We start from the raw sequence: 23,766 nt of genomic DNA on the forward strand, positions 1-23,766 counted from the left end.
CCCCCAAAAGAGTATGAAAATTAACGTAATTTAGCGTCACCTGAACAGCTTTACATTTGACTCAAAATGTATTCCTCTCGCTGTGAAATCAAATGTTTTCCTACGAAATTTCACTGAACAATATGGAATGAATTGTGAAGCCTCTTTCTAATACTGTGATAATCTCCATTTTTCATAATTTTAGATAACTTTGTGGTAACAGACCTTGGCTCTTGTGTTCGAACCTGCAGTCCTGGTACATATGAAGTGGATGAAGGGAAGCTCAGAAGGTGTAAGAAATGTGAAGGACCTTGTCCAAAAGGTAGATATCCCTGAACTGTCCTTTACTTATTGTGCAACAGCTGTGTTATTGTTTACCCTCTACACAAACAGTCTTCCATCCTGCTCCCAACTCTCTTTATCACATTTTTCTTCATCTACCTCTCCAATCCAATTTTGAATGTTGGCATAGTTTCCTTGAAGTAAATTCAATAGTCTCACAATGTTTTGTGAAAATAAGTTTCTCCTGCTCGCTGTTTTAATTTGCTTGCATTTAATTTGTATCTACAGTCAACTACTAGAAACAGTCTGCTTCCCTTTTCCTATCTTATCATAATCTTTAAATATATTTATCATACCATCCCTCAAAGTACAACACCTCATACCTGCTAACGTTGAATTCCATCTTCCACTTTAACTGATTTACCTACCTTGTCAGTATTCCCTCACAACTTTCTCTATCTTTAATTTTGGCATCATCTGCACGTTTTGGGACCACTATTTGAGATCCTCTGATCTAGTTCCAAATTATTGATGTACACAGTGAACAAGAGTGGTGCCAGAACTTGACCGTATGGGGAACCCCTACCTACATCTAACCATTCTGGAAAATGGTCCTTAGCTTGAACCCTTTATTTTCTCCCTTCTAACCAATTGTAATCTTGTTTGCCACTCTTGTCCTAATTACATACCTCTTAATCTTCTCCAGTAATCTTCCAATTGGCACTATGTAATTTTCCTGATGTCTTCTGTTGACTGTGTGAGCTTGAATCCAAGAGGAAAAGAATAGAATACTTTGAATAGATTGCTCTGCAAGGGTTTTTAAAGCAGAGGAAATTGGTAGTTGATGGAAATCTGAGATTCTATAGTGCCATTAAATGTTAGTTGGAATATGTAAGTCGAGTCTAAGAAGAATGAAAACCTTATACAGTTGCAACCCGGTAAGAGGGGCAAAGAAAATTTTCCCTTTAACTCATCCCCATGTAATTTGAACATTCTCTGAAGGAGGAAATATGTAGAAAATGGGTGGTAACCGATATTTAGCAATAGGCTCCAGGCTAAAAATTCATAATTGGGTTTTAAACAATTTAGATGTTTGTTTGCCTTATCTAACTGTAGGAGTACTGTACTCTGTCTATATATATATATATGTAGAATTGAGAAACGCACAGTTTAATTAAGCATTCACTATCTTCAGTGTATTCATTATAAACTGCAGTGTTTTGTTTCTACCTGAGGTTCACTTTGAGAGATTTAATGAAAGAAATACACAAGGTTGAATGGGCACATTTAGGATGTATTAAGCAATACATCAAGTTAGCATATCAATGGATAAGAATCTCCATTTGCTCAGAAGAAGTGGATTACTGATCTAGATAAATGTTGTAATGGGGGTCATATTTAGGTTCATGTCAATGAATGTTAACACATTGAGTATCAAGCAAATGTTTTTCATAGACTGTTTTAGTCCCAAAGGCACTGGTTGAAGAACATTTGTGGTGGGCAAGGGATTTCCTTTGGCTCTTGATTCCTTCTTTGATCTCTCCAGAAATAGACTTGTTTGGGGAAGAGAGAAGAACAGGAACTCTAGCAGATCACAGCAACATGATGGCTTTAGTAAAAAGGACTTTGTTATCTTGCAGGATTATGGGCAGCATGGTGGCACATTTGTCAATACTGCAGTGCTGCCTCACAGCGCCAGGAACCGGGGTTCTATTCCAACCTCGGGTGACTGACCGTGTGAAGTTTGCACATTCTCTCCGTGTCTGTGTGGGATTCCTCCGGGTGCTCCGGTTTAGTCCCACAGTACAAAGGAATGCAAGGTTAGGTGGATTGGCCATGCTAAATTGCCCCTTAGTGTCCAAAGGTTGGGTGGGGTTACAGGGATAGGGTGTGGATTGGCCTGGGTGGGGTGCTCTTTTAGAGGATCAGTGCAGACTCGATGGGCTGTAGGGATTCTATGATTCAATGTTGGCCTTCATTGCAAAGGGACTTGTGCACAGGAGCAAGGATGTCTTACTACAGCTGTACAGGGCTTGGTGATACCATACCTGGAGGATACTGTTTGTGTACTATGATAATAAATATATTAGTATACATCTAGTTCAAGATAAGTTACTTAATGTTGAGTAAACTGTGGGCAAACTGAACTATTGCTAACCAAACTGTGGATATTTTAAACATGCTACTAACAGCTCTTGTAACTCTGATTTAGACTGTTTTGTCCGGTTCCAATGTCCTCTTCCTCTTGCATGACACCTAGTGGTCGGAGGCTAGACACAATGTTATATACACTATTACTGCTATTACTGCATATCATTGCAGATACCATACCTGGACGTTATCTTGCCCCTCGCCTGAGGTATGGTGATCCTTAGGTTAAATCACCACCAGTCAGCTGCCCCCTTCAAAGGGGAAGCAACCGATGGTCATCTGGGCTATGGTGACTTTACCTTTTTTTTTACCTGGAGTATTGTGAGCAGTTTTGGTCTCTTCACCTAAGAAAGAATATACTTGTCATAGAGGGAGTGTAGTGAATGTTCACCAGCCTGATTCTTGAATGGCAAAATTGTTGTATGAGGAGAGAATGGATCAACTTGGCCTGTATTCACTGACGTTTAGAAGGCTAAGAGGGAATCTAATTGAAAGGTGTAGGGCGGCATGATAGCACATTGGTTAGCACTGTTGCTTCACAGCATCAAGGACCTGGGTTCGATTTGCGGCTTGGGTCACTGCCTGTGCGGAGTCTGCACATTCTTCCTGTGTCTGCGTTGGATTCCCTCGGGTGCTCCGGTATCCTTCCACAAGTCCCGAAAGTCGTGGGGCGGGATTCACCCCTTACCGGCAGGACCTGCCATGCGGGTGGTCTCCGGGGTTCTTGGGGGGCACGGGGGGTCTGGCCCGGGAGGTGCCCCATGGTGGCCTGGCCCGCGATCGGGGCCCACCGATCCGCGGGCTGGACTGTGCCATAGGGGCACTCTATCCTTCCGCACTGGAGGCTGTGGTCCTCCGCCATTCACGGTGTGGAAGTGAATCCCTCGGCACATGCGCGGGGATGGCGCCAGCGTGCGTTGGCGCTCCCGCACATGCGCCAACTCGCGCGTGCCGGCGGAGGCCCTTCGGCGCCAAGCCCCTTTCCCGCCTGTCAGCGGGGCGCCAACCACTCCGGGGCGTGCCTAGCCGGCCGCCACGCCAACCGCCGCTGAAGGCCCTCCGCTGGTCCACACGAGTCGTTGCATGCGCGGGAGCGCCAGCACGTGCTGGCGTCACCCCCGCGCATGGGCAGAGGGATTCACTTCCGCATCGGGAATGGCGGAGGACCACAGCCTCCAGTGCGGAAGCATAGAGTGCCCCATGGCAATTTACGCCGGCGGGACCGGCAACAAACGGGCGCGACTTCGGCCCATTGTAGGCAGCCCCGGTGCCCATTGAGTCATGCCGGACCCCGCCATTCTCCGAGGCGGGTGGCGCGACTCACACCGGGCCAGTTTTTGGGGGGCAGGAGAATTAGGAGGACAGCAGGGTCGGGATTCACGCGATTCTCCCACCCTGCGGGGGGGGGTCGGAGAATCCCGCCCGTGGTTGTTAGGCGAATTGGACATTCTGAATTCTCCCTCTGTGTACCCGAATAAGCGCCATAATGTGGCGACTAGGGGCTTTTCACAGTAACGTCGTTGCAGTGTTAATGTAAGCCTACTTGTGACACTAATAAAAGATTATTAAATGTCTGACAGGGCTGTCCAGACTGGATGCAGCGATGTTGTTACCTCTGGCTGGAGGTCTAGAACAAGGGGTCACAATCTCACAGTATAAGGTAGTCCATTTAGGACTGAGATGAGGAGAACCCTCATCTACCGGCACAGTAGCACAGTGGTTAGCACTGTTGATTCACAGCTCCAGGGTCGCAGGTTCGATTCCCACTGTCTGTGCTGAGTCTTTACGTTCTCCCCGTGTCTGTGTGTGTTTCCTCCGGCTGCTCCGGTTTCCTCCCACAGTCCAAAGATATGCAGGTTATATGGATTGGACATGCTAAATTGCCCTTAGTGTCTAAAAAAAATAGGTTAGTGGGTTACGGGGATAGGGTGGCAGTGTGGCCTTATGTAGGGTGCTCTTTCCAAGTGCCAGTGCAGACTCGATGGACTGAATGGCCTCCTTCTGCAATGTAAATTCCATGATTCTAACGCTCTTCACTCGGAGGATGGCGAACCTGTGGAATTTTCTACCACAGACGACTGTGGAGGCCAAGTCAATGAATATATTTAAGACTCTAAAGTTTTAGACTCTAAAGGTGATATGGGGTATGGGGAAAGTATGCGAGAATGCCATGATCATACTGAATGGCGGAGCAGGCTCGAAGGGCTAAATGGCCTTCTCCTGCTCCTTTTTTCTATGTTTCTATCAGAATCAAATTATGCCATATTTTGACTTGTAAATAATAAATGCATGTTGCATTGGTGCATCAAAAAAGCCATTTACACTCAGTCCAAGCCCTTATTTTTATGAGCAGCATTATTCCTTTAACAAAGAAGTCTTAAATAGAAACTTTAAAAAATTAACACAGTGGCACCTAGTAGTTTTTAGATTAGGATGGGCAATTGAAAGCTCAGCACCAGCAGTAACTTAGAAAGTTCCCAAAATAAATCATTGATGCCAACTATGTGAAAAGTAAATTTGTTCTGATGAACAACTACTCCTATTTCTATTGCATTTCTCTTGTACAGAAAGACATCTCCAAGATCAATTATTTTGATTATGCTCTGGTCTACCAGAGATTTAGTGATTGATGCAGAAGTAGGTCAGGGTCTGGTAAGGATAGATATAGTCTGAAGGTAAATTACAATAAAATGGTAATGCTTAATGTGCGAAGTGGAGAAGTAAAAGGAGTGGAAGTTCTATGCAAGCTGCGTACGGAGCTGTATTGTTATCAGGAAACATTTCACAAACATTCAATCCTTCCACCACCAAAGAATAGTAGTAGCTGTGTGTACCATCTACAAGATGCACTGCAGTAACTCGCCAATGCTCCTCAGGCAGCACCTTCCAAACCCACGGCCACTGCCATCTAGAAGGAAAACAGCAGCAGATACCTGGGAACCCCACCACCTGGAGGTTCCCCTCCAAGTCACTCACCACCCTGACATGGAAATATATCGTCGCTCTTTCACAGTCGCTGGGTCAAAATCCTGGTGCACCCTCCCTAACAGCACAGTGGGTGTGCTGACACCTCAAGGACTGCAGCGGTTCAAGAAGGCAACTCATCACCACCCTCTGAAGGGCAACTAGGGTTGGACAATAAATGCTGGCCTAACCAGTGATGCCCACATCCCGTAACAATTAAAATCGGGAATAATAATTGAGATAGGAATGAGGCTAACATAGAGGACCTCAAATCTATTGGGGTGAATTCTCCGCCTCCCGAGCTGCGTGTTTCTCGGCGGTAGTGGGATTTTCCATTCCCACTGCCGGCCAATGGGATTTCCCAATGTGGCTACCCCACACCGCCAGGAAAGCCGAAAGCGGGGGTGCACTGCCGGCAGAACGGAGAATCCATCGGTGGAGAATTCACTCCATAATCTTTGGATTGCTCCTCATTCCATGCGTTGGTTGGTATAGAAATAGGATTGAGTAATGAATAGTTGGACAGATAGTGCAGGAAGGAGGGCTTTAGATTCCTGGAACATTGGAACGGGTTCTAATGGAGGTGGAACACATACTGTATTATTCACGGCCGTAAACTAATCACTTTTTAGAAATAAACGTATGGCACACCAACGTTTTTGTGAATCATTATCTCCTCAGGGCAACAGCTCAGTGTTAACACACTCACCCAGTCAGAAGGATGTGACTTAGAATCATAGAACGATACAGAATCACAGAATAATACGGTCCTGAAGAGGCCCTTAGGCCTATTGCGTCTTCACCGATGCATGAAAGACACCTGACCTGCCCACCTAATCCCATTTGCCAGCAATTGGCCCATGGCGAATGTTAAGACGTGCCAAGTGCTCATCCAGGTATTTTTTAAAGGATGTGAGGCAACCCTACTCTACCACCCTCCCAGGCAGTGTGACATCCAGACTGTCACCACCCTCTGGGTAAAATTATTTTCCTCAAATCCCCCGAAGCCTCCTGCCCCTCACCTTGAACTTTTGTCCCCTCATAACTGAACCTTCAACTAAGGGAAACAGCTGCTCCTTATTCACCCTGTCTATGCCCCTCATAATCTTGTACACCTCGATCACATCGTCCCTCAGTCTTCTCTGCTCCAGTGAAAATAACACAAGCCTGTCCAATCTCTCTTCATAACTTAAATGTTCCATTCCAGGCAGCATCCTAGTGAATCGCTTCTGCACCCCCTCCAGTGCAATCACCCTCTAATGTGGCGACCAGAATTGCACACACTACTCCAGCTGCGGCTCCGCCAAAGTTCTATAAAGCTCCATCATGACCTCCCCGCTTTTGTAATCTATGCCTCGATTGATAAAGGCAAATGTCCCATATGGCTTTTTCATCACCCTATTAACCTGTCCTTCTGCTTTCAGAGATCTATGGACAAACACATCAAATGTCAGGCCATTCACTGAATACTTCTTTGTCACATTACTCCTTCCAAAGTGTATCGCATCACATTTTTCAGGGTTAAATTCCATCTGCCACTTTTCTACCCATTTGACCATCTCACCGGGGTTTTGGCAGGGGCGGGAATCGCATTGCACCGATCGGCGCCCCCGGCAATTCTCCAGCCTGCGATGGGCCAAGCCGTTGCCCGTTTTAGGCCGGTTCCGTTGGCGTAAATCAGACCTAGTACTTACCGGCGGGACCTGGCTCTGCGGAAGGCCTCCAGGGTCCTCATGGGGGGCGCGGGGGGAACTGGCCCCGGGGGGTGCCCCCACGGTGGCCAAGCCCACGATCGGGGCCCACCATTCCGCGGGCGGGCCTGTGCCATGGGGGCACTCTTTCCCTCCGCACCGGCTGCTGTAGACCTCTGCCATGGCTGGTGCGGAGACGACCCCCCCTGTGCATGCGCTGGGATGACGCCAGCACATGCTGGTGCTCCCGCGCATGCAGCAACTCGCGTCGGCGGGCGGAGGGCCTTCCGCGCCGGTTGGAACACCGCCAACCCTGCCGCCGCCGGCCTAGCCCCTGAAGGTGCGGAGGATTCCGCACCTTCCGGGCGGCCCGACACTGGAGTGGTTCACGCCACTCCTCGGCGCCGGGTAGGGGAGAATCCCACCTCTTGTCTCACCAAATGAAGATAGATTCTCTCCTTCAGAATTTTCTCAAATAATTTCCCTATCACTGACGCGAGACTCACTGGTCTGTAGTTCCCTGGCTTATCTCTACAACTTTTCTAAAATAGCGGGACAACATTTGCGGTTCTCCAGTTCTCTGGCACCTCCCCCATGGCCAGAGAGGAATTAAAAATTTGGGTCAGAGGCCCTCCCTCACCTCCCACAGCATCCTGGGACACAATTCATCTGGATCTGGAGATTTGACCACTTTTTAGCCTGCCAACTCCTCCAATACCTTGTCACGCCCTATGACAATTTGCTCAAGAAACTCAGTCTCTCTCTCTGATTTTCATATCTACCTCCTCATTCTCTTGGTTCAAGACAGATATGAAGTATACAGCACAGAAGGAGATCATTCATCTCATTGTACTTTTCTCAGTTCCTTACAAGGGTTATCCAATTATCCCACTCCCCTGTTCTTTTCTGTTACCTTCAAATATGTTTCCAGTCCCCTTTCGAAAGATAAGATTGAATCTGTTTCCAACACTCCTTCAGGCAACAAGTTCCAAATCATCACAAGAAATGATCCAAACCTCTCTCCAAGAGTTGAACATATAATCTGGGTTGACACTCCAGTGCAGAATGAAGGTCGTGCTGCATTGTTGTAGGTGCTGTCTTTTAGATGAGCTATTTAACGCTATCTGCCCTCTCGTATGGATTCAAAAAAGCCCAAGGCACCATTTCAAAGTTGGCAGGGAAGTTCTTCCTGATGTCCTGGTCAATATTTACTTCTCAAGCACCATTGTTAAAGCTGATTACTAGGTCATTTTTTCCTTGCTGTTCGTGGGACCATGTTGTGCACAAATTTGCTGCCATGTTTCCGGAGTTACAATTGTGACTACACTTCAAAAGTATGGTATTAGCTGTGAAGCACTTTAAGACATCCAGAGGCCATATGCGGTGCTATATAACTGCAAGTCTTTTTTCATTTAAAAATGCACATGCAACTTTTCTGACTAGTTGTTTGTTTATAATGTCTTTATATCCTTTCCTTCTCAGATTGCAATGGTTTAGGAGTGCCACCATTCAAGAATACAATGTCAATCAATTCTTCAAACATTGATTCTTTTAAAAACTGCACCAAAATTAATGGAAATGTAATCATTATGGAATTGGCTTTCAAAGGGTAAATAATTTCTCTTTTCTTAAAATATTCTAATCTTGCATTATGAATGTTCAAACAAATTATTTGCTGTTTTAAGGGATAAAATTAAAGATTGCTTGTGGCATAAGTTCTGAAATTAGTTATACCGGCATTAAATTTATTAAATCTGTCAAATTTTGTATCATCCTCAATATTCAGCACTTGCCACCGTAATAATTTTTTGATAAGCCAATCATATATCTTTCCATCCATTGTCTCACTGAGGCATAAATACTTGGTCCACAAGAAGTTGATTTCAAATGTGATTCATTTGTAATTTACTTTTAAATTTAGTTTATGCTTTGTTCATTTTTTAATCAGTATTAATTTAGAATTTTTTATAATAATAATCTTTATTATTGTCACAAGTCGGCTTACATTAACACTGCAATGTAGTTACTGTGAAAATCTCCTAGTCGCCACATTCCGGCACCTGTTTGAGGGAGAATTCAGAATGTCCAATTCACCTAACAGCACATCTTTTGGGACTTGTGGGAGGAAACCGGAGCACCCAGAGGAAACCTGCACAGACACAGGGAGAACGTGCAGACTCCCACAGACAGTGACCCAAGCGGGATTCGAGTCTGGGACATTGGCGCTGTGATGCAACAGTGCTAACCACTGCTACCGTGCTGCCCTGACATATTCCGAGATAGGCAGCAAAAATCGTATCCTCCCTAACCACCGTGGATATTTTACAAACCCTCAAAAATGACATCAATTATAAGTTATTGCTTGAACTTACTTGAATGATGCAAGCTCAATGAATATGTCCATTAACCAGAAATTATCCAATTTTGTTAATTTTTACTTTCCCGGAGTAGATCTTGCCATGTCCTGTGTTTGACAATTTGTCTGAAAAATGTGAACCGTCTCAAATTTTGAAGGAGGAAGAAACAGCTAATTGCAGATCTTATTGTATGCAATTCTTTAAAATTGCATTAATGGGCAGCACGGTGGCCTAGTGGTTAGCACAACCGCCTCACGGCGCTGAGGTCCCAGGTTCGATCCCGGCTCTGGGTCACTGTCTGTGTGGAGTTTGCACGTTCTCCCCGTGTCTGCGTGGGTTTCGCCCCCACAACCCAAAAATGTGCAGAGTAGGTGGATTGGCCACGCTAAATTGCCCCTTAATTGGAAAAAATAATTGGGTAATCTAAATTTATTTTTAAAAATAAAATAAAAAAATTGCATTAATCACAACCATGAATTTAAAGATGGCCAACTTTTGATCAAAAACTGAACAAGATTTTCCAGCCCGTTATGCCAGTGGGATCTTCAATGGCATGCTGGTCCCGTGGCGGGGGGTGGGGAGGGGGGTGGAAAGGTGGGGGGGAGGGGAGGAAACTGTCTCACCCCAACAGAAATGCCTGCCCTGAATATGTATATTAGATTGAAACCAATGTTGCAGATTGTTTTATTCATGGTAATTCATGCTTTCCCATTTTAGTGATCCCTTCACAAATACAACTCCCCTGTCTCTGGAGAAACTGGACGTCTTCAGAACTGTGAAAGAAATAACAGGTTGGCTAATTCAAAAACTCCTTCCAGTTAAAATAGAATGCATGTTCTGCAGAGATCCAGGGATGTAATATATCACTTTCTCAACACCATGGGCTGGAATTTATCCTCCCCTGCCAGCCGGTTTGAAGGCCAGGAAGCTCGTAAAATACGTCTGGTGGCCTTTCCGGTATCTGACCACCTGTCCCTGACCTGCCTGAAATTTGATGGAGGGTAGGAGGAGGTTACGAATGGCACTCCGGACCTTGAGCCTAAGTAAGCCCTAAAGTGCCCAATTAATGGTTACTTAAGGGCCTCAACCAGCCCTTGCCATATTTTACTAGTGGTAGGGGGTCGTCTATGTAATGTATAGAGCCCAGCAGAATTAGCTTGGCAGGTAGGTGCCTTGTAAAATGAGTGGGAAGTGGGGGAAATCTTTCTTTGTCCGTCCCCTGGGCCCATCAGAATCACCATCTCTGTAGGTCATACCTCCTTCTTTAACTTCCCTCACGCCAGCCTCGTAAACCCATCTCCCAACCTTACTCATCGGGGCTTGGCATCCCTGCGCTACCTGTGCCCTGGATTTACCTCAGAGTCTGAGTTCCTCTTTGTCAGGATTACGCGTAGTCCCAGCAGTGGCCATTAATTCCCTCCTTGTGTTGCCGGGACTATTGTTAGTCATTCAATTGGCAAGCATCTCTCCAAGGCAAGACTCACTGACCTCAGCATTAAATTGCGACAGAGCAGCTGCCAGGTTCTAATTTTGGCTGGGGCTTCAGATGGTGGGAGTGGGGTGGAATCTGAGGGCCGCATAAAATCCTGCCGTATATTCCTCTAACATAGAATTAATTGTTAGAATTGTTATATCACCGCGGTTGTTTCAGTAGTTTCACTGTAACATTTTGAAAGACTTTCAGCTCAGCAAAACAAATTTTAAGCTCTTTTTTAAAAAAAAACTATGCTTGATTTGAGTAAACTAAAGCTATGAAAAATATGTTTTAATCCTTATATTTTATAATCATTAGTATGCAAATTGAATCAAGCCACTAACTTAGATCAGAGTAGTGATGAAATGCATTTGAGCTTAAAAATGTTACAGCACACTTATTTTTTAGTACACTGAATACATTTTTCAAAGTTAAAAATTCTATACAAATGGAAGATTTTGCAATTTCCCACCAATCATAATCATCACCAATTATAAAAGGCATGAAATGTGTGGCAGTTGTTCCCAATGATGTTTATATTGGGACAAAGGAATATGCACACACTAAGTATATTCTGATTTTCTTAATATAGTTTTAATATATGAGGAAACTTTTTTATTAAACTTTAGGAACTTTAAAAATATGTAAACAAGAGAAATAAAAAATTACAGTTCATGTCATCAGTTTCACTCTTATAAACATGGCTCATACTAACTAATGGACCCCTCTAATACATCATTCACCAGTTACTTATCCAAATCTCCATTGACAGATGCAAGCAGCTCGCATGTCTTCCTTGTCAGTCAATTCTATATATTCACTACCCTGTACCTAAAGTAATATCTTTTCACCCTCTCTCTTCTAAGCTAGAAACTATTAATAAAAGCATGGTAACAGGGCACTTAGAAAATCATAATATGATTGGGCAGAGTCATTTATCATTTAGTTTATTGCTACTTGCTGTGATACTTTCTCAATCATGTGATGTTGTATTTGTAAATCTGTATTAATATGTCTTTCATTTGCCCAGCTCATCAGTCGAGCCAGGACCTCCATCCACTTCATTACTTAATTTGACTGTTTACATTTTCTTCAACACTGTTCAGTATCCCTGTGAAACTTGGACAGATTTTTTCCTTTTCCCAAATACAAGCCACTTCTGTGCACTGTAAACAGCAATGGCCCGACTCTACTAGTTTCCTCTTCCATGGTAACCAACTTTGAGTACAACCACTCTTCTTATGTTCTTAAAGTACAATGTTACACAATGGATTTCTCTTACAGTTATAAATATAGGGGCACTGTCTGGATGATTCAAAGGTTACAAAGGTTTTCTGCACTGCCTTGGCTCTAAGCCCTAGAGGCTGCTAGCTGGAAACTGGTTTGTCTGTTTCAGATGCTGCTTGGTTTCAACTGGCCTGCCTTGCTTCGGGGGTCCTGGCCATTCTCCCTTTGTTTCACTTTGCTGCTGCCTTCCAAGTATTTGGCTGTCTGCCCCTATCAAATTCCTTGACTCTAGTCATTAGCATGTGCATACCTCATAGATCCCCCAATCATTGAGTTAAACTGTTTCTACTAAAAGCTATTCACACCTGATTCTATCTAAGTGTCTTTCTAATGCCATTATTGGAAGACTCATCACATCTGGCCTTTTGAAAACTGGTTACTGCTGTCACTAGGCAGAGTTCTTCCTGTTTCTGGACAGGTCACATCCTATTACGTCGTATTATATTTGTGTTACTGCTGGTTGGAGGTAAATCTATGATAGCAGTAGCATTTTTTCAGTTACTTCAAAATATATATTAGTGACATGAAGTTTCACAAACATTATGGAATTCTTTATTAATATATTTCTGTTTTCACAAGGGTATTTGTTCATTCAAAGTTGGCCAAGCCATTTTGAAAATCTTAATGTTTTTGAAAATCTTGAAACTATACGAGGCCGGACACAACATCGGTAAGTGAGTTACATAACTGTAGTTTAATAGGAACTATTTATTAATGGTAGGAAGTTATTTATCAAGTTAATTGTGTTGTGAATACATTGCAAGGGCACAATTCTCCCAAAAAATGACTAAGTGCCATTCCCGATGGGAATCGTACAGTATTTGCCACCAGCTGGCTCAGCGTGTTCTCGATCACAATCCACCCCACTTAGACGTTTATTGGGTGGGGAGCTCGTTTTGCACCAGCATTGAGAGGGGCAAGCCTAAACACGCTGGTGGACCCTGCCTCCATCTCAAAGTTAAGTGACAGGCCCCCTCCACCACCCCATGGACTTCACAATCCCCCACAAACATAACCTTGACTACAAAGGGACAACCACTTCCCCACCACTGAATGTTCGGGTCACCCCCCCCAGACACCAGGGTGATCAGACACCGATCACCCCGGGGATGCTATGGCCTCCGAGCCCCCCAGCGTGGTCATCGTCTGGATTCTGTTTGTGGAGACCAGTAGTGATTCCCATTAGCGCCACGTCACGCAAACAGGTGAGAACATTGCATATTCCCAGAAGATTCAGTGTCAAGTTGACTTTGCATTTTAAAATCTACTTAAATGCATGGTAATCGGGTTCCTGTCCTTGCTCGATGTGAACCTGATTAGTTTGCTGGGAGAACCCAGGAACATTGCTTACTTTTTGGCACCCTGCTCAAATTTTATTTCATGGCTCACCCGACATTTTGCCAACATAGCAGGATTTGCAGCGGGTGCAAAATGGCCAGAAAATCACCCCAAAGTGCACATTTCCACTAAAGAATCATTTTGTGTTACCATAGCCGCACTTTTAACACCTGGAACAGAGGATTGCACAGCATGTCGGCTATGTCCCTTAAATTCATTATACATCAGTATCATTAATTCATCATCGACAATTTAAAACCATGATCATTGGAGTGCAACGACTTGGTGGCCCCCAGTTATTCTAAGTTGCATTGTTGGGAAGTAGTGGGATTCTAATTTGTTTATATAATCCTTATTCCTAATTTTGGTCAACCTACTAACATGTAATGGACAGGTACAAAAAGTAACAGTAAGAGAATTAAAATGTTGACCTTCTCTCAAGTGAGCTGGAATACGAACTTGGTCAGTCTTCATCTAGTTTGAATAATCACTAACAATAGGAAACAAACTTAAATGTGAAGCCATCTGGAAACACAAAAAGCAGTGGGAATGTAGAATTCGCTCCTTGGCCAACTGAATGATGCTAGGCCAACTGAAATTTTCAAAGCTGGGATAGATGGAGTTCTGATAGGTAAAGGTATTTGAGCCAAATGGAGCAAGACCAAGTAAATGGAATTGAGCTATAGATCAGCCATGATCTGGCTGAATAAATGCCAGAATGAGCTCAAGTGGCTGGATGGCTATTCCTGTTCCAGTGCGAGGCACTAAACAAGCAATGGGTTTCATCACAAGTCAAAGATAGTAAAAAGCAAATTACTGCGGATGCTGGAATCTGAAACGAAAGGGACAATGCTGGAAAATCTCAGCAGGTCTGGCAGCATCTGTAGGGAGAGAAAAGAGCTAACGGTTCGAGTACGATGACTCTTTGTCATAGTAAAATTGGTCCACAACCAACATAGAATCATAGAAAATAGGAGCAGGTGTAGGCCATTCGGCCCTTCAAACCATTGAACAGGATCATGGCTGATCATTTATCTCAACACCAGACACCTGCACTTTCACCATATCCCTTGATGTCTTTGGACTCTAGAAATTTATCTATTTCCTTTTTAAATATATTCAGTGACTTGGTCCCGACAGCTTTCTGTGGTAGAGAATTCTACAGGTTCATCACACTCTGAGTGAAGAAATTTCTCCTCATCTCAAACCTAAATGCTTCAAAAATCAATTTAGAGGATGTGGACGTTGCCTGCTAGGCCAGCACTTATTGCCTATCCCTAGTTTAGTGGTCACACTAAAGAAACTTATTTTACTGCAAAGCAAACTGTATACACAGTACACTCCTGGTCCCAGCCAAGACTACTCTGCTCAACTCCCATTTGGGCTGGGTTTTTATGACCGAGTCTTTTACTCCGATGTTGGGCCCCCGCCCCACAGCTGGAACCTTGTATTCTATGAGGCTCAGGGAAGGCTAATTCGGTCGTCCCTATAGGTCTCGTGTGGGTTATAACATCTCTCCCCAGAATGTCCAAAGACCCGTCTGAGGGAGGCGGAACAGGAGGGCCCCTGCTCTTTTTCAGCCGCAGTTGCGCTTCTTGCATCTGCGGGGCCGGATCAGGTTGCCTATATCTCGATGGCAAATGCCACTTCCTTGCTGATCGACATGGGTGGTGGAGGCACTACTGGTGGGTGCGCTCCGGCCTGTTCACCGTCTGAAACCTCCAATGCTTGGGTCTCAATATCGGAGTTAGAGTTCTTGACCTCCCGCATCCCTGCGTCGGGTCCCCTCGGGGTAATGCCATCAAATCTACTGGTGCCGGGCAGTCCGATTAGAAGCTGGTTCCTCCAGAGGAGTTTCGTGTAGAGCTGACCTCCTGTTTCTGAGGCGGTCTACTTGCTTCTTCATTGCATGCTCCTGTGGGGAGCCAGAGGTTGTGTCAGCAGCGGAAGTTTGCTCAACCATATGTATTTGTAATCTGTGTGCCTGGTTGTTGCTTGAACGTATATTCGTGCACCATCAATAAGAAGGCCTATCTCTGGCTCCAGGCCCATGCTAAGGGTGGGATAGCCCTGAAGAATCTCCGCAAATGTTTGTGGTCCGTCAGTATTGTAAAATGACGTCCATACACGTACTGGTGAAACTATGTGATTGTGAAAACTATGTCTAATCCTTCTTTTTCAATTTGTGTGTAGATTCACTCTACACAGCTAGTGTTCTGGAGGCGAATGCAATTGGCCATTCTCTTCCGTCGTCCATGCAGTGTGACAACCCCGTGCCAATGCATTGCACATGACTGCCAGTGGTTTGGCGGAATCGGAGTGTGTTAGCTGGCCAGATGAAGTAAATTTTCACTTGATCAAATGTCTCTTCTTGTGTTGCTCCCCACGCCCATGCCTGGTTTATTTCCAGCATGACGTGCAGGGAGACTAGCAAGGTTGCGAGTCCAGGAATGAATTGTCCATAATAATTCACGAGCACCAGAAAAGTTGTGTTCTCTGCTCGTCCCTTCTCTTCCATCCTGGTCTGAGCAGTACCCCAGGTAAATGGCCCCCTTGGCGGGGAAGACACATTCCTCTCATTTAGAGACGAACGCCTGTCTCTGAAAAGCAGTGGAGCACCTCATCCAATTACTTAAGTATTCTCGCTCCGTCGTACCCATAACCAATATGTCATCCATATAAACTGCCACATGTGGCAGCCTCCTCAGAATGTTTTCCGTGACGCATTGAAAAATGCTGCAAACCAACGACACTCCGAAGAGCAATCTAGCAAACTCTAAAGGCCCCTGTGGGCATTTGCTGTCACATATTGTCTGCATTTGGGGTCTAATTCCAGTTGGAGATGAGCATGGCTCATATCAAGCTTTGCAAACAAATGGCTTCTGGCCAATTTCACATACAAATCTTTGATTTCCGTCATCGGATATCTGTCCGATCGGCATATTCACTGTTGATATATAGTCACCACAAAGTTGAATAGTTTTGTCTGGTTTAAGGACAGGGTGCTGCCCAGTCGGCGAATCTTACTGGCCGGATGATCCCGAGACCCTCTAATGTCTAACAATGGTTCGGCCAATAACTTTCCTTGGGTCGCAATATTGTTCACTCTACAAACCAATCGGTCCCGTAGCATCTCTGGATGGGAAAAGCCATAATCACAAAATTCAGCTAGTTTCAGACACCCTGGGGTCCTCTCAGCCGTGTTGAAATGGTACCGTTGTACGATAACCAGCGGCTTGGGGTGATAATGGCTCGCTACTAGTGTGACCAGCTCCTAGAATGTAGCTAGTGCTACAGACTAGCGGTGCGATTCACCGGCCTTGTCACGCCCATCTTGGTCATTCAGCAGCCTCTCGCAAGACTTGCGGCGTTCAAAATGCCGTGCGAGATTCAGTGGAATGATCACTGGCCGTGGTCCAGATCAATATAATACAACTGATTTAAGTATACGTTCGCTGGATTCATGGCGTCCGGAACTCAACAGCCATGCCTGGGAGACCTCGCCAGGACGCCATTTAGGATTGGTCCACACAAACATGGACCTGGGTAATGGCACCTGGGTGGTCTCCCAGGCCTTTGGAGACCTCAGGGTGGTCAGCCTTGACAGAGAGTCATCGGACTCGAAACGTTAGCTCTTTTCTCTCCCTACAGATGATGCCAGACCTGCTGAGATTTTCCAGCATTTTCTCTTTCGTTTCAGATTCCATCATCTGCAGTAATTTGCTTTTATTCAGGGTGGTCAGGGACAGGGCAGGTGTCACATTGGCTCTCCATCTGGCACTGCCAGAGTGCCCATGTGCCCAGTTGGTACTTCTAGTGATCGGGCCTGTGGGAGGCCTTACAAATAGTTTATTTTTTAATTGCACATTTCAATAGGCACAACAAAAGACATGACTGGTCCAGTATTCAAGTATTTCCATTTTGGGTAAAAACACTGATCATTGCATTCTTGCATCTCAAGAGTGGGAGTTCTTTATGAGGTGGGGGCTGATGGGCTGTTCTCTGGGGCATCTCCAAGGTTGGGGAGGGGGTCAAAAATGGAGGGGGGGTCCTGGAGTAGAGGGGGGGGGAGAATATCCGGCCAGCCTTCCAAAATAGCACCCCGATCTGCGAGGAGGCAGAAATCAATCTAAGTGCGGCCTCGGTTAGAGAACCCCCACCCCAAGGCCAAACAAACAGCAAGGTGCCGTTGAATAGCAAGATGTTTCTCGGTGCTGCAGCTGCTGAGGAACACCCCAGTCAACACGCCCAAAACCAGCCATCAAACTTTTTTGGTTGAATCGCGCCCTGGATGTTTCAGTAATACCAGTATAGATAAGCTAAACAATCCTGAATGGAGAGCCAAAGTGGAGGAATAAATTTTAGCAAAAATGTAAACGTAAATCTTCAGATGTTATAACGTGCATCATTTTTCTAAATACAACTGGAATTTATTTATAATTGTCACTGGTTCTGCGAAATGGTTTAAATCTAGTATTTATTTGGCGTCATGTTTGAAAGCATGGTAAAGGAGAAATAACATTTCATGACTTTGGGATGTCTCAAAGTGCTTTACTGCCAGGGCAATAGATTATTGCTGGAATGTAGATAATGGGCACAATTTTCCTTAAAATTTCTAAGTGTGGTAGCGAGCGGAATTGCCAGAAGCTTCCCGGCGTTCGGCTCAGCGAGGCCGGCAATGCAATTTAACGTTAATTGATCCACTTAACGAGGCCTCACAGGCTTCTCGTCGCAAATGAAGGCACACCAACTGGTTCGCCGGGACCACACTCGCCAGCCCCCCCCCCCCCCCCCCCCCGACAAAGCAGCACTTATTCTGCACTTGTCTCAGCCACGCCCAGCCAGCTCGTAGCCATGGCGTCCAGGAGACCAACCCTAAGATTCGGAGATACTGACCTGGGGAGGCTGCGAGACGCTGTGGAGTCTACGAGGGATGTCCTGTTCCCCAAAGGTCCCTGAGAGTCAGCCACAAGGCAGCCAGTGCTGCCTGGGATGAGGTGGCAGCAGCTGTCAGCTCGGGGAGTGTGACCAGGAGGACTGGCCTCCAGTGCCATAAGAAGGTCAACAACCTACACCGGGTAGCACGAGTGAGTAGACACCAATGCCCCCCCCCCCCCCCCCGCAAAGAAGCATCCAGCCCCCAACTCTCCATTCGACCCATCAGCCCTTCCTCTACCCCCTCACTCCCCCTCCCCTTTCAACCACCCGCACCCAACACCTCCTTCACACCCCCCTTCCCACCACTGTGAACCACACGTGTGGCTAATGATGCTCTCTTTGTGTCTCCTTGGGAAAAGCTCTCCCATAACCGTCGGGAGAGGGCCAAGACAGGACAGATCGGTCAGCCACGCGGAGGTTGGTGGATGCCGCAGAGGTGAGAAACCACCGGTCTCCACCCGGAGGACCTGTCAAACATGAGTTGGTATTGCCTTACTGACTAACCCATCCCTCCCACTGACCACAAGTCCATTCTCCCACAGGTCCTCCAGCCGATGGTGCCGGCCCATCCCGGGTGGCCTGACTCCTCTCCTGACTCTGAGGAGAACACTTCGGAGGAGAACTCCGAGGATGCAACCGTAGTCGTGGCACAGCTGTCATCCCCACACTCCACCACGTACATTGGTGGGAAATGTTAGTAGACAGGCTTCGGGGGCACAATCCGGTGAGCGCCACACTGCTGATCATGCGCATCAGGTGGAGGCAGGAACCCACAGGTGAGACAGCAGTTAAGAGGTCTGCTGGATCCCTGGACCCAGCTGCTAGGTCCCAACCTGATGCTGAGCCTATGGTACAGAGTTACCCGGAGCTGATGGAGACGATAGGGAGCAACCTGGATATTCAGTGGGAGATGTCAGCGACACTCCAGCAGATCCATAGCCAATTGGAGGAGTCCCAGAGGCTAGGGACGCAGGTGATGGCGCCAGCAATGAGATGCACTGAGGCCAACACAGCAAGAGTGGCGACCACAGTGGAAAGCCTACTGTACGACGCTGACACCATGAGTGAATGAGTCCAAGGTGTTACGCAGTCGGTGATGGTCATGGCTGAGGGCCTCGGGAGAATGACTGCCTCGCTGGGGGCAGTATCAGGCCGACCTTGATGAGATTCTCAGGGTTTTTCATGCTCTCAGATGGGAATCGCTGAGGCGCTGCGGAGTCTGTCCCAGTCACAGGTGGGCATTGCCGAGGCACTACAGAGCATGGCCCAGTCACTGAGGAGCATCGCTGAGGGCGTTGACACAATGGTGCGGACCATGGGGAACTGCCAGGGCTGGCAGAGCCAGATGATGCAGGGACAGCTGGGTCTTGAACCAGCTGCACCTCCATTCCAAGGTGAACCCCAGGGCTATAGGGAATCAATCGGAAGGAAGGGGCAGTGGGTGCTAAGGCAGACCCATCCCATGGAGTGACTATGGTGGCAAACTGCTCCCCTGAGACCCACACTCTCATGAGGCCGTGTCTCGCAGCCAACACATGGGACATGTGTTGTCCCATGGGCCGCTGACAAGTGAGCCAAAGCCCTCCGGCCCTAAAGCCCCCAGAAGATGCCCACCAGGGGCATCGAAGGTCATGGGACGAGGTAAGGAGCTGGCTGCCTCCACCTGAAATGTGCATCCTGGGGAAACACCAAGACATAGTGATAGAGATTGGGGGGCTAAGCACGTTGAGGATCACTGAAGACACCGGGGGAGGGGGGGAGGGTAGCTAGGGGGTGGGGATGGGAGTGGGGCACCATCGGGAGTAGGGTTTGTGCAACACATTAAACACCTTTTACACAACCATTATGATGCCTCGTCACTTCCTTCCACAATGCGGACTGGCCTGCGGACCCTTTGCCCATATCTCCAGGCATCCTCCCCACCTGCCTCCCGGTCTTATTCACCAAACCTCCGGTCATGGACATGTGTCCAGAGCTGTGTGCCATTCCCTGGGTGCTCGGATTCTTCGAGTGTGGTGTTTCCTCCCGCAGTGTTCAAGCTCAGAGCCCAGCCACCAGGGTGTGATTGGGATGCTAGGCAATCTGCTGGGCCCATCCCCACAGAGGGTCCCCCACCCCCAGCCGAGGGTCCTCCACCGAGCACTGGGATGGCAAGCACAACACCCCCGAGCTATTTGCCTGTGAGCAAAGATAGCTATTCAGCTCCTTGGCTCCCCACTGACTCCCTTCCAAACAGAATACTAATCAGCACCAGTGTGCGCACTTGCTGGGAATGCCGCTGAATGACTGGAGGCCATTGGATATGGGGTGGCCCTCGTTAATTGTATGGAAATGGGGCTTAAGTGAAGAGAATTGGTTTCTCACCTCGCTACGGCGAAATCCTGATTACGCCTACATGAGCAGGCTGGATGCATCGCAAACTGTTTGGCGCCTGGCGTGGATCTCATTTTTGGCCCCTCCCTCTATGACCGGCCTCGTTACGCTTGAACGAGAGCACAGCGAGGATAGAGAATCGCGCCCAAAATGTCGCCAATTTTCTTCAATAAAAATAGTTTTTCCTATTACAAAGTATTGATATTTTTGGGGGTATAAATGAACAAAGTTCTTATTGTTTGAAATTGGAATGTGGATTTGCGTCGATAAATGCACTTTAATCTGATTTTTGTTGATTTTTATTTGCAAAACTAAGTACAATACATTAAGAACACAGTAATGGACAGGGGATGCAGCACTTTACTCAGGAATGAGTTTAATTTTAAAATATGTGATTATCCATTTAGTTTGTGTAAATGAATATAACTTATCTTTAACCTTGGGTGGAAAAAAATGGTCAATATCGGTGTAGTTTCCCTTGCTGAACATCTTTCCATTTCTGTACATGTTTAGTAACAGTATATCATTCGCTCTGGTGAAGCTGAACGTTACTTCTCTGGGATTGCATTCACTAAAGGAGATTAGTGATGGTCAAGTGAACATTGTCAATAACTTGAGACTGTGCTACGTGGACACCATACACTGGGAGCGCCTTTTCAAATCGAGCAGACAATCAATGAAACTCAATCAGAATAAACCAAAGGAAGAATGTAGTAAGTGGATAACTTAAATTGAAAATCTCTTGCCATTTGGAATTTTGTGCGGTCACTGAAAAGTTGTTTAAATGTTATTTGGCCTTGGAGTTCTGGAAACAACTCTGGTTTTGATTTGTTTGAATATGTCAAAAGTATTGCGAGAGAACTTTTTTCTAACCTAAATCTTGATGCGATTTGTTTGACAACACTAAGCCGTCCTCAATAATTTTATTGCGCCAGTATATGTTTAGAGGAAAGCTAGATATGGATTTCACTCTCTTTTTGGAGGAATGATGAACAACACTTCAGAAAATGGGCATTCCAGTTCTACACATACAGGGTGGAATCTTAGCAGAATTTGGCAAAGTGTCAGGTTCAGACAGGAAACTGCGATGTAACTCTCCAGTTGTACAGACCACGGAATCTTGAGCCACTTAGAGAAACAAAAAACAGTGGGTGTGGTTTTCGCTGGCACAGCAGGGCAAGGCAAGGCCTCATAGAGTTGGGAACCGGCTCCACAGAGATCGGGGCCCACACCACATATCAATGACCCCCCCCCCCCCCCCCCCCCCCCCCCGCCATGAGCCTCCCAATAGGCTCCATCCCGAGCACTGCCCCTGACACAGGTTACAATGCCAGGGCACTACCGGGCATGTGCCTCTGAAGGGGCTGGTTTAGCTCACAAGGCTAAATCGCTGGCTTTTAAAGCAGACCAAGCAGGCCAGCAGCACGGTTCGATTCCCGTACCAGCCTCCCCGGACAGGCGCCGGAATGTGGCTACTAGGGGCTTTTCACAGTAACTTCATTGAAGCCTACTCGTGACAATAAGCGATTTTCATTTTCATTTTTTCATTTTCTACTCCCAGGAGCTAATCTTACCTCTGATGCCCCGGATGGATCCCCTCGACTGCCTCATACCTGGCTAAAGCTGGCGTGAATGCTGGCGAGGTATGAATATTTAGTGGTTGGCATCATTTGGCAGTGAGGGGGTGGCACTAATAACATTTAAATCCATTCAAATTTATTAATATTAGGTTCACGCCCTTTGTGGACATGTATCTCATGATGTCACCAGGGAGCGGCGGAGAAAATCAGAAAATGCAATCTCAATGGTGAGAATCGTGTTTCCCGATTCTCAGGAGACTTTTCCGGCCATGCCACTGATCCTGTGGATGGTGAGTGCCGGCCCAAGATCACGCCATGAATCAACAGGTCTAGTCCTTCAGTAATATAAAAATTATTGAATGATTTTCAAGAAAACCTTTGCATTTCAATATCTTATTTTGGGAACAATTCAGGATAGGTGTCCAGCATGTACAATATGATGGAATTTTAATTTATTGCCTTGATCATATTAAACATGATACAGTTGATCTAATTAAATTGATTTCTGAGTTTTCAGCCAATATATGTAAGAAAATAAAAGCAGAATACCGCGGATGCTGGAAATCAAAATAAAAACGAAAAATGCTAGAAAAGCCCAGCAGGACCCCTGCAGGCCTGTCAGTATCTGTGGAGAGAGGACCCCTGCAGGCCTGTCAGTATCCGTGGAGAGAGGACCCCTGCAGGCCTGTCAGTATCCGTGGAGAGAGGACCCCTGCAGGCCTGTCAGTATCTGTGGAGAGAGGACCCCTGCAGGCCTGTCAGTATCTGTGGAGAGAGGATCCCTGCAGGCCTGTCAGTATCTGTGGAGAGAGGACCCCTGCAGGCCTGGCAGTGTCTGTGGAGAGAGGACCCCTGCAGGCCTGTCAGTATCTGTGGAGAGAGGACCCCTGCAGGCCTGTCAGTATCTGTGGAGAGAGGACCCCTGCAGGCCTGTCAGTATCTGTGGAGAGAGGACCCCTGCAGGCCTGTCAGTATCCGTGGAGAGAGGACCCATGCAGGCCTGTCAGTATCCGTGGAGAGAGGACCCCTGCAGGCCTGTCAGTATCCGTGGAGAGAGGACCCCTGCAGGCCTGGCAGTGTTCATGGAGAGAGGACCCCTGCAGGCCTGTCAGTATCTGTGGAGAGAGGACCCCTGCAGGCCTGTCAGTATCTGTGGAGAGAGGACCCCTGCAGGCCTGTCAGTATCTGTGGAGAGAGGACCCCTGCAGGCCTGTCAGTATCCGTGGAGAGAGGACCCCTGCAGGCCTGGCAGTATCCGTGGAGAGAGGACCCCTGCAGGCCTGTCAGTATCCGTGGAGAGAGGACCCCTGCAGGCCTGGCAGTGTCTGTGGAGAGAGGACCCCTGCAGGCCT

At 46.7% G+C, this 23,766-nt stretch overlaps 1 protein-coding gene across 1 annotated transcript in view; it reads left to right on the forward strand.

Annotated features, from left to right (window-relative positions):
• The window catches only part of egfra (epidermal growth factor receptor a (erythroblastic leukemia viral (v-erb-b) oncogene homolog, avian)), a 307,739-nt gene that overhangs the window by 232,106 nt on the left and 51,867 nt on the right, over positions 1 to 23,766 (forward strand). The window contains exons 8-12 of the mRNA XM_038797793.1: positions 185 to 301; positions 8,550 to 8,676; positions 10,142 to 10,215; positions 12,765 to 12,855; positions 21,348 to 21,547. Coding sequence (XP_038653721.1) covers positions 185 to 301; positions 8,550 to 8,676; positions 10,142 to 10,215; positions 12,765 to 12,855; positions 21,348 to 21,547 — 609 coding nt within the window. The remainder of the gene's footprint in view (positions 1 to 184; positions 302 to 8,549; positions 8,677 to 10,141; positions 10,216 to 12,764; positions 12,856 to 21,347; positions 21,548 to 23,766) is intronic.

Source organism: Scyliorhinus canicula, chromosome 5 (assembly GCF_902713615.1).
Source record: "Scyliorhinus canicula chromosome 5, sScyCan1.1, whole genome shotgun sequence".
Taxonomy (NCBI): domain Eukaryota; kingdom Metazoa; phylum Chordata; class Chondrichthyes; order Carcharhiniformes; family Scyliorhinidae; genus Scyliorhinus; species Scyliorhinus canicula.